This window comes from Suncus etruscus, chromosome 4 (assembly GCF_024139225.1).
Source record: "Suncus etruscus isolate mSunEtr1 chromosome 4, mSunEtr1.pri.cur, whole genome shotgun sequence".
NCBI classification, from domain to species: Eukaryota; Metazoa; Chordata; class Mammalia; order Eulipotyphla; family Soricidae; genus Suncus; species Suncus etruscus.
In genome coordinates, this window is record NC_064851.1 from 547,633 (window position 1) to 558,236 (window position 10,604).

The 10,604-nt window shown below is 59.6% G+C and overlaps 1 protein-coding gene across 1 annotated transcript; it reads left to right on the top strand.

Moving 5' to 3' along the window:
* Positions 1–2,266: 2,266 nt before the first annotated feature.
* HDAC10 (histone deacetylase 10) lies at positions 2,267–9,937 on the top strand. Its single transcript, XM_049771500.1, has 19 exons — positions 2,267–2,356; positions 2,436–2,570; positions 2,644–2,740; positions 3,053–3,150; positions 3,242–3,346; positions 3,447–3,515; positions 5,766–5,892; positions 5,977–6,042; positions 6,191–6,250; positions 6,323–6,412; positions 6,508–6,608; positions 6,684–7,085; positions 7,164–7,248; positions 8,187–8,278; positions 8,593–8,649; positions 8,964–9,042; positions 9,159–9,341; positions 9,430–9,589; positions 9,710–9,937. Exons 1-19 carry the CDS (start codon positions 2,298–2,300, stop codon positions 9,724–9,726), a joined length of 2,082 nt encoding a protein of 693 aa, XP_049627457.1. The 5' UTR covers positions 2,267–2,297; the 3' UTR covers positions 9,727–9,937.
* The last annotated feature ends 667 nt before the right edge of the window (positions 9,938–10,604 follow it).

The following is a 10,604-nucleotide window of genomic DNA, read 5'->3' on the forward strand; positions in this document are numbered from 1 at the left end:
TTCAAGCCTCTCAGAACTTGGACCCATTTCCTCCCCGACCTAGATCTTTTTCCCAGATGCCCGCCTTCTGAGACCCACCATCCCTGTCCAGAGCCCCTCAAAAGTCCTATCTGTGTCATTTCTTTGGTTCTGATTTTTTTTGTTTTGTTTTTGGGTCACACTTGGCAACGCTCAGGGGTTCTCCTGGCTCTATGCTCATAAATCGCCTCTGGCAGGCACGGGGGACCCTATGGGATGCCGGGATTCGAACCACCGTCCTTCTGCATGGAAGACAAAGTCCTTACCTCCATGCTATCTCACCAGCCTTTGGTTCTGATTTTTGGACCACAACTAGTGATGCTTTGTGTTCAAAGATCACTCCTGGCAGGGCTTGGGGAACCCTAATTGGTATTGGGGATTGAACCGTGTCAGCCATGTGCAAGGCAAATGCTCAGGGCCTGTTTCAGGATGGCAATGGCAGAACTGGCTGAACTGGTGTTTACTTCTTTACTCCCTGGCTGACTTTACCCACCCATTTGTTCACCTACCCACTGATTATTGTCCATCCACTCAGCATCCATCCTTCCACCCATCTATTCCCCCATCATTGATATGCCCAGCCTTTCATTCATCCATCCGTCTAACCATCCATCCATTCATCCACTCACACACCCATCCATTCATTAGTGCTTCCATTCATCCATATACACATCCACCCATCCACTCACCCTCTATCCACTCATCTACTACACACGTATTCATCATTCATCTCCACACCCACTCACCAGTTATTTGTGAATTCATCAATCCACCCAACTATCACTCAACCAACCATTCATCTTCATTTACGTCCTTCTGTTCTCCTACCCAACCATCCATCCATTACTTACCTACCCGTCCACAAATCCATCTACCCATCATCCAGCCACCCATCCATCCACCCAATCAACCACCTGTCTGTTCATCTATCCACCTATTCACCCACCCATCCAACTACCCATCTACCTGATCAACCACTCATCTGTTCTTGCATTTACCCATCCACCCACTCACTCACTCACCCACCCTCCCATCTCACACGGTCCAACTCATAGGCTCTTCAGCCAAAATTCTCCCTGCAACTGAGCTTATAGCATGTGACCCCTTCTTCACCTGGAGCCTGGTCGCTGCAGCCCAGCGAGCTCAGGGATCCTCCATCACCCTTCCCGCATCCAGCCTTTCCCAGAGCGGCTGCTGAGGTGTGTCCTGCAAGGCTCACCGAAGACTAGGTGACCCCAGGGCTGCGGGTCGCGCGAGCCTGCAGGGAGTCCGGTGTGGGAGGACGCAGGGGTGTGACCGGAGGGCTGAGACCCCACCTCCTTGAGCCGGGCTGGTTCCAGACTGGAGCGGTGGAGCAGAGGCCGGCTGCGCGGGGAACGAGGCGGCGCGGCGCGGCGGGTGGTGATCTGGGGCGTGCTAGGGACGCTGGGGCCGGGGATTGGATTTATTGGGGGTCAGCCTGAATAGGGGTGCGGTGATGGGAAGCGGGGCGGGCCCGGAAGAGGCGGGGCTAACCGGACCTGGGCGGAGTCAGGAGGGTGGGCGGGGCTATGGCTGGGGCGGTGGGACGGAGTGGGCGGGGCCAGCCCGAGCGGGGCGACCAGGCAGGGGTGGGGCTACTCTTGTGGGCGGGGCGAAGCCGGAGTCAGGAGGGTGGGCGGGGCTATGGCTGGGGCGGTGGGACGGAGTGGGCGGGGCCAGCCCGAGCGGGGCGACCAGGCAGGGGTGGGGCTACTCTTGTGGGCGGGGCGAAGCCGGAGTCAGGAGGGTGGGCGGGGCTATGGCTGGGGCGGTGGGACGGAGTGGGCGGGGCCAGCCCGAGCGGGGCGACCAGGCAGGGGTGGGGCTACTCTTGTGGGCGGGGCGAAGCCAGCCTGGGCGGGTTAGGGCTGGTAGGCGGGGCCCAGACAGGGACTAACTAGTTTTTGATTGGTGCGACGGGCAATAAGGGCGGGGTATGGGCCAAGCCCGTCTGGGTTGTTCGGAGCGGCTGTCGGGGGCGGGTGGCGTTCGTGGGCGGGGCGAGACGGTGTTTTGATTGGTGCAGCGGGCAGGCCAGGGCGTGGCTAAACGGTGTGGGCGGGTCCTGGCAGGTGCGGCGGGAAAGAAAGGGGCCGCTGTCCTAGCGGGCACTGGGGCGGGATCGGGGCGCCGGGGGCCGATCGGGAGGTGCCGGGCCGGGCCGGGGCGGGGGCGGAGGAAGCCGGAAGCCTCCTGGGCTCGAGTCTGTCTGCTCCGCCCGCCGTCCGCCTGCGGAGCTGGAGCGAGCTGGGCCGGCCATGGGGACGGCGCTCGTCTACCACGAGGCCATGACCGCGGCCAGGCTGCTGTGGGACGAGTGAGTGGGGCCGGGTGCGGGCGGCTGGGGTGCTGCGGCGCGGGGCGCGGGGCGCGGGGCTCAGCGTCCTCCCGCGCAGCCCCGAGTGCGCGATCGAGCGTCCCGAGCGCCTGGCCGCCGTCCTGGAGCGCCTGCGGGAGCGGGGCCTGGAGCAGCGGTGCCTCGGCCTGCAAGCCCGCGAGGCCTCGGAGGCCGAGCTGCACCTGGTGCACAGGTGAGACCCGGGCCGGAGAAGAGGGCGGGTGGGCGGAAGACCCCGCTGGTGACCCCGCTGGTGACCCCCGCAGTCCCGAGTACGTGGCTCTCGTGCGGGGGACCCAGGCCTTGGACACCCCGGAGCTGCGAGCGCTCTCGGCAAAGTTTGACGCCGTCTACTTCCACCCGGTGGGTGTCCCTGCTACCTGCCCCGCATCGCATCCCCGGGACAGGCACCCCGGGGCCCCCTTGCCCACCCATCCCCCGGACGAGCATCCCGGCCCCCCTTGCTCACCCATCCCCGGGACAGGCAGGCACTCCTGGGACCCCTTGCCCACCCACCCCGGGACAGGCAGGCACTCCTGGGACCCCTTGCCCACCCATCCCCCGGACGAGCACCCCTGGACCCCTTTGGAGCCCAGCTCAGGCTCACACAACCGCATGCTGGGCAGGGGCTAGGGGGTGGCCAGCAGGGGCTCAGCTGCACCCCTGTGCCCACAGGCGACCTTCCATTGTGCCAGGCTGGCCGTGGGTGCTGCGCTGCAGCTGGTGGACGCTGTGCTGACCGGAACTGTTCGCAACGGCCTGGCCCTGGTGAGGTGAGAACTGTCCCCCACTCCCGCCTGTGTGTGGCCTTCATGGGTGCTTGCGGCTGGCCGTGCTGTACTCCACACCCCACTGTCCCCCCAGGCCGCCTGGGCACCACAGCCAGCGAGCCGCTGCCAACGGATTCTGTGTGTTCAACAACGTGGCCATAGCAGCCAGACACGCCATGCAGACCCACGGCGTGCGCAGGTGTGTATGTTCGGGGCTGCCCAGGAGGGACCCGCCCCTACCCACTCGCCAGGGGTGTAGCCTTGCCTCTCCTCATCCACCTGCTGCTGCCTGTCCCCAGGGTCCTCATTGTGGACTGGGACATTCACCATGGCCAAGGCACCCAGTATATCTTCGAAGATGACCCCAGGTACACCTGCATGTCCGGACTCAACTTTGTGGTCCTGTTTTTAGGGATGTTGAGTCTGATCTGGGCACGTGGTGGGGATCAGGGTGGTTCGGGTGCCATGGGTCCTGAGTGCTTACAGTGTTCTTGACTCTTTTTTTTCTTGTTTTGGCCACACCTGGCACTCAGGGCTTACTCCTGGGGGCCAGAACAATACTGGAGTGCTAAGACAGCAGGAAGGAAGGGCTTTTGCCCTGTATGCGGCCAACCTGGGTTCAATTCCCCAGCACCCCTTTTGTCTCCCAAGCACTGCCAGTAGTAATTTTTTTGTTTGTTTGTTTTTGGACCACACCCAGAGTGCTCAGGGGTTACTCCTGGCTCTGTGCTTAGAAATTGCTCCTGGCACCTAGGGATAGCCGGAATGGTAGGGCATTTGCCTTGCGAGCGGAAGGACGGTGGTTCGAATCCCAGCATCCCATATGGTCCCTCGAGCCTGCCAGGAGCAATTTCTTTTTTTTTTTTTTTTTTTTTTTTTTTTTTTGGTTTTTCGGGCCACACCTGTTTGATGCTCAGGGGTTACTCCTGGCTAAGTGCTCAAGAATTGCCCCTGGCTTGGGGGGACCATATGGGACGCCTGGGGATCTAACCGTGGTCCTTCCTTGGCTAGCGCTTGCAAGGCAGACACCTTACCTCTAGCGCCACCTCACCGGCCCTGCCAGGAGCAATTTCTTTGGGGCCAGAGGTAAACCATTTGCCTTGCATGCAGAAGGTCAGTGATTCGAATCCCGGCATCCCATATGGTTCCCCGAGCCTGCCAGGAGCGATTTCTTTTTTTTTTTTTTTTTTTTTTTGGTTTTTGGGCCACACCCTGTGACGCTCAGGGGCTACTCCTGGCTATGCGCTCAGAAGTTGCTCCTGGCTTCTTGGGGGACCATATGGGACGCCGGGGGATCGAACCGCGGTCCGTCCTAGGCTAGTGCAGGCAAGGCAGGCACCTTACCTCCAGCGCCACCGCCCGGCCCCCAGGAGCGATTTCTGAGCGTAGAGCCAGGAGTAACGCTTGAGCACTGCCGAGTGTGACCCAAACTCCCCCCCCCCAAAAAAAAAAGAAAAAGAAAAAAAGAAATTGCTCCTGGCAGGCTCAGGGAACCATATGGGATGCTGGGGATCAAACCTGGGTCGCCTCATGCAAGACAAATACCTTATCCACTGTGTTGAGGAGTAATTTCTGGGCATAGAGTCAGGAGTAACCCATTAGTGCCAATATGTGTGGGCCAAAAACCAAAAAGGAAGGAAGGAAGGAAGGAAGGAAGGAAGGAAGGAAGGAAGGAAGAAAGGAAGGAAGGAAAGGAAGGGAGGAAGGAAGGAAAGGAAGGGAGAAAGGAAGGAAGGAAGGAAAGGAAAGGAAGGGAGAAAGGAAGGAAGGAAAGGAAGGAAGGGAGAAAGGAAGGAAGGGAGGGAAGAGTGAAATAAAGAAAAAAAGAAGGGCCCGGAGAGATAGCACAGTGGCATTTGCCTTGCAAGCAGCCGATCCAGGACCAAAGGTGGTTGGTTCGAATCCCGGTGTCCCCATATGGTCCCCCGTGCCTGCCAGGAGCTATTTCTGAGCAGACAGCCAGGAGTAACCTCTGAGCACCGCCGGGTGTGGCCCCAAAACCAAAATAAATAAAAAAAAAAAGAAAAGAAAAAAAGAAGAAAGAAAGAAGAAAGAAAGAAAGAAAGAAAGAAAGAAAGAAAGAAAGAAAGAAAGAAAGAGAAAGAAAAGAGAAGAGGGGGGCTGGAGTAGTGGCACAAATGACCCAGCGTCTCATATGGTTCCCCAAGCCAGGAGCGATTTCTGAGCGCATAGCCAGGAGTAACCCCTGAGCATCACCGGATGTGGCCAAAAAAAGAAAAGAAAAGAAAAGAACAAAAAAGGAAAGAGAGAAAGAAATAGGGGCCAGAGCGGTGGCACAGGCTGTAAGATGTCTGTATTGGGCGTGCTAGCCTAGATCCCGGCGTCCCATATGGTCCCCCAAGCCAGGAGCGATTTCTGAGCACATAGCCAGGAGTAACCCCTGAGCGTCACCAGGAAGGAAGGAAGGAAGGAAGGAAGGAAGGAAGGAAGGAAGGAAGGAAGGAAGGAAGGAAGGAAGGAAGGATTCTGGCAGGCTCCAGGGACCCTATAGGATGCCAGGAATCGAACCCGGGTGGGCCACACGCAGGGCAAATGACCTCCCCACTGTGCTCTCACTCTGGCCCTGAGTGTCCGTTACTTTCCCCTTCACCCCACAGCGTCCTTTACTTCTCCTGGCACCGCTATGAATTTGGGCGTTTCTGGCCTCACCTGAGGGAGTCGGATGTGGATTCCGTGGGGAGGGGGCTAGGCCGTGGCTTCACGGTGAACCTGCCCTGGAACCAGGTGCTGCCCCCCGCTGCCCCCTGACCCGGTGAGGACTCCCCCAAAAATCGAGGGCAGAGTCTAACACTGCCCCTCTGGCTGCAGGTGGGTTTGGGGAATGCTGACTACGTGGCTGCCTTCCTGCATGTGCTGCTCCCGCTGGCTTTTGAGGTGATGAGGGTCCTACAGGGTGTGGGCTGTGTGGAGGAGGGTGGGACATGCAGGACAGTGGTTCTGGGCCAGACTCCTGAGGAGCCCCGCGGTGAGGGGGGCCCCTCCTGAAGGGCCCCCTCCACCCCTCCTGTCTCTTGCTCTGCAGTTCAATCCTGAGCTGATTCTCATCTCTGCAGGATTCGACTCCGCCATTGGGGACCCTGAGGTGGGGCCGGACCTGGCTGGGGGTGGGTGCTGGGTCCCCATGGAGGCCTCTTGACCCCTGCTTTGTCTGCAGGGGCAGATGCAGGCCACCCCCGAGTGCTTCGCACACCTCACCCAGTTGTTGCAGCCGCTGGCCAGAGGCAGGATCTGCGCTGTCCTGGAGGTGACTGCATCCAGCCTGCAAGGCGTGCTGCTGAGGAGGGTGGAGTTCAGCCTCGGTCCCACAGAACCTTTCACTGTCCCCCTCCCCATCCCCAGGGTGGCTACCACCTGGAGTCTCTGGCACAATCCGTTTGCATGACGCTGCAGGCACTGCTGGGGGACCCTGCCCCACCCTTGTCTGGGAACATGGAACCGCACTGCAGGTGTGAGGAGGTATGGGCGTGAGGCAACGGGGCGCAGGCCAGAGGCAGGGCCTGATGGCTCCGCTTCACCTGCAGCGCCCTGGAGTCCATCGAGAGGGTGAGGGCCTCGCACGCCCCTCACTGGGCCAGCATCCAGGCCGAAGGTCAGGGGGCCTCAGCCCAGCCGGAGGACAGCGTCGTGGGCCGAGAGCCCAACTGTCCCCTAGAGCCAATTGCTCCGCTGGGTCCCCACCCCTGCTCCCCGCCGCCAAATCCCTTACCTCTGCTGCCTGGGGACCCTGAGTTCAAGGAGACTGAAGCTTCGACAGAAGCCACCCTGAGTTCCCTCCGGAACCAGCTCCACTTCCATCTGCTGCCACCTGTTCGTGTGGCTGCTGTCCTGGCTGTGTCGGATGCCACCCTGGACCTGCCCCCTGATGTCCTTTGTCAGGAGGACTCAGCCCCAGCAGAGGAGACACAGACCTGGGCCAGGTGGGCAGAGCGGACTGCGGGGTGGGACAGTGTCCACACAGGCACCCGTGGGACTCACCTGTGGGGTGTTCCCTACAGGCGACACGCGGCACTGGCCCAGGACATGGCCTTGGGGACCCTAGGGAAGCTTCTGTGCTTACTGGACTGGATTCGGGCTGAGCAGGTGGGTCACCTGAGAGGGGCTAGTGGCCTATTTGGGATACAGAAGTCTGGGGGTGCAATTATTGACCATGCCTGGGACCTCCCAGAGGGTCCTCTTCATGTGGGACTACTGAACAAGCCCCTAGAGAAGGGAAGGGGGTGATCTCTGGTGGGGTTGCAGGCAGTGGTACACCCTTCTTTCCTCCTCTCACCCAAAGTTGGGGGGTGAGAGAAAGAGAGAAAACTGGCCAGAGAGGGGTGGGGAGACCTGTAGATCAGGGTTGAGTATATCCTACATGACTGGGGGTGTTCCAGGTCCAACTGCCATCACAGTAGGTTTATCCAAGGGGGCGTGTCCAAATCCTATGGTCAATTTTTGGTTTCTGGGTCACACTCAGTGGTTCTCAGGGATTATTGGCTCTGCACTCAGAAATCGCTCCTGGGCCCAGAGAGATAGCACAGCGGTGTTTGCCTTGCAAGCAGCCGATCCAGGACCTAAGGTGGTTGGTTCGAATCCCGGTGTCCCATATGGTCCCCCGTGCCTGCCAGGAGCTATTTCTGAGCAGACAGCCAGGAGTAACCCCTGAGCATCGCCGGGTGTGGCCCAAAAACCTAAAAAACAAACAAATAAACAAAGAAATCGATCCTGGCAGGCTCTGGGGATCATATGGGATGCCAGGAATCGAACCCTGGTCTGTCCTGGGTCAGTGCATGCAAGGCAAACGCCCTACTGCTGTGCTATCACTCTAGCACCCCCAGTTGTCATTATATCCATAGAGGGTGAGCAAGGAACTATAGCCAAGTGTGACTATGCCCCATGTTCCGTTGAACAGAGGAAGGGAAGGGGGTCAGCTACTGCAGGAAGTGTCTCATTGTGGGAGAAGGACCCCAGGGGTAGGCAAGGAGGCAGCTCTGAGAGCAGGGGACAGTCTGGGAGTCATACCCACTGCTCTCACATAGGTCAGCAGTGGTTTCGCAGCTATCCCGGGTCCTGCTCTGGTGGCTACCCTGGACGTTGCTGTCCGTTCCAGTCTGGCCCATGGATCCCAGAGGTGAGCCAAACGTGGCAGGCCCCACACCCTTTTTCTTTCTTTTACATTTTTTTTGGTTTTTGGGTCACACCCGGCAGCACTTGGGTTACTCCTGGCTCTGTGCTTAGAAATCACTCCTGGCTATGGGATGCTGGGATTCGGATCAGCATCTGTCCTGGGTTGGCTGTGTGCAAAGCAAATGCCCTACCCCTGTGCTATCTCTCCAGTCCCATCCCCACACCTTCAAGGACAGGGGCCACCCTCCCTCAGCTCGGGGTCAGCCCTGGGAATGAACTCCGGGTTGGGGAGGCATGCCTGGATTTGACTCCTTCCAGGCTGCTCTGTGTGACGGGGGAACAGTTGGATCGGCCCCTGGACCTTGCTGATGACGGGTAGGATCTTTGGGTTACACCTGGTGGTACTCAGGGGTTGGTTACTCCTGGCTTTGTGCTCAGAAATCACTCCTGGCAGGCTTGAGGACCACATGAGATCCTGGGAATCCAACTGGGGTCCATTCTGGGTTGGCTGCGTGCAAGGCAAATGCCCTACTGCCGTGCTATCGCTCTGGCCCAGAATCTTTGGGTTGGGCGCACACCCAGTCCTGTTGTTAGCTGGCCGAGGTGCTGGCAGGGGTGGAAGGGCACAAAGACCTGCAGTGCCCACACCCCACCCTTCCATGCCACTCCCGTGTGTGTCTCCCCCGAAGGAGGACTCTGTGGCTGCAACTTGGGGCCGAGGAGGCGGCTGTTCCATCCATGTTCCACGTCTCCATACCAATGCCAGAGGTGAGTGGGGATGCTGGCTGGCAGCCCCATTTTTCCCGACGACAGCACCGAGGGTGTGGTGCCCACGCGAGGTGCTCCCGGGTGGTGAAGGTGATACTGCTGTCGTTCACCCCTAGACGGCTGGTGGATTCCTGAGTTACCTCTTTACCCTGGTGCTGCCGCTGGCCTATAGTTTCCGGCCTGACTTGGTGCTGGTGGTGCTGGGGCCAGCACATGGCCTGCAGGCCCCGCAAGCCGCTCTCCTGGTCGCATTGCTGCAGGGGCCTGTGGGGGGCAGAGTTGTGGTCCTGATGGAAGAGGTGAGCCGGACCGGAAACAAAGGTGGGCACGCCGTGTGGTGGGAGGTGGGCATGGCTTTGGCTCACTGCGCTCTGCGCCCTGGCTCAGGTCTCCACAGCCCAGCTGGCCGGGGTTCTGGCTCGGGTGCTGCGTGGAGACTCACCCCCCAGCCTGGGCCCCTTCTCCGCGCCCTCCCCTGAGGACACGCAGGCCCTGAAGGGCCTGAGACAGCAGCTGGAGCCACAGTGGAAGATGCTGCAGGTGGCGGGTGAGCAGCAGGGTAGGGCCAGGCAGGATCGATCGGATCGGGAGATAGGGCCCGGTGGGGTCTCTAGAAATTCCCCGAAGTAGCTGCTAGCAGTGCTGGTCCATCTGCGTTTCTTCCTAGCTCCCGTGAAGCGTTGAGAACAGGTGGTTTGAAATGGGTCCCGTGGGAGTCGCTTTACGGGCTCAGAAGCTGAGTCTACTGTGCAGTGCGCCTGGGCTCAGGCCACCCAGGGGACAAGTCAGGTTGCTGTGCCCAAGGCAACTGCCTGGAGCCCACCACCAGAGACTTTCTTGCAGGAAAGGTGGGCCTCGCTCCTTCTTCTTCATCAATAAACGGTGTGACGCCAAAGCTCGACTCTGTCTCCATTTTTATTCTGGTTTTTGGGCCACACCGGTAGGGCTCAAGGGTTACTGCTTCTGGTGCTGTGCTCAGAAATTCCTTGTAGCAGTGCTAGGATGCTGGAGATCAAACCAGGGTCTGCGGTGTGTAAGGCACAGGGCCTCCCAGCGGTGCTATTGCAATGGACCCCACTCACTCTGCGTCCTTTCTTCTTGTTTTGTTTTGTGTATGGGTCACAACCAGCGGTGGAAACGGATAGGGATTGGTGCTCCTGTCTCTGCGCTCAGAAATGACTCCTGGAATTGCTCAGGGGGCCCGAGGGGGTGCTGGAGATTGAACCTGAGTCGGCCGTGTGCAAGGCGGTGCTATCGCTCGGTCCTCTGCGTCCTTTCTTAGGCCTGCTTCTGTTTTGTTTTGGTTTGGTTTTTGGGTGGGTCACACCGGGCAGCGCTCAGGGGTTCCTCCGGGCTCTACGCTCAGAAATCGCCCCTGGCAGGCTCGGGGGACCCTGTGGGATGAGAACCACCCTACCTCCACGCTATCTCTCCGGCCCCAGTGGGGCTGCTTCTGGCCTCAGTTTCCCCACAGGCCCCCAAAAGCCTGGCTGGAGGAAGCCCAGTAGGGAGCCCCCTCCAGAGGACCTGGAACCACGCCCCAAGACACGCCCACACGACGG

Excerpts from the sequence above, each read along its gene's own strand:
- HDAC10 (XM_049771500.1), top strand. The coding sequence starts at position 2,298 with ATGGGGACGGCGCTCGTCTACCACGAGGCCATGACCGCGGCCAGGCTG. Across the intron at positions 5,893-5,976 it reads TGAACCTGCCCTGGAACCAG|GTGGGTTTGGGGAATGCTGA; the intron begins GTGCTGCCCCCC and ends CTCTGGCTGCAG. Across the intron at positions 9,342-9,429 it reads TTGTGGTCCTGATGGAAGAG|GTCTCCACAGCCCAGCTGGC; the intron begins GTGAGCCGGACC and ends GCCCTGGCTCAG.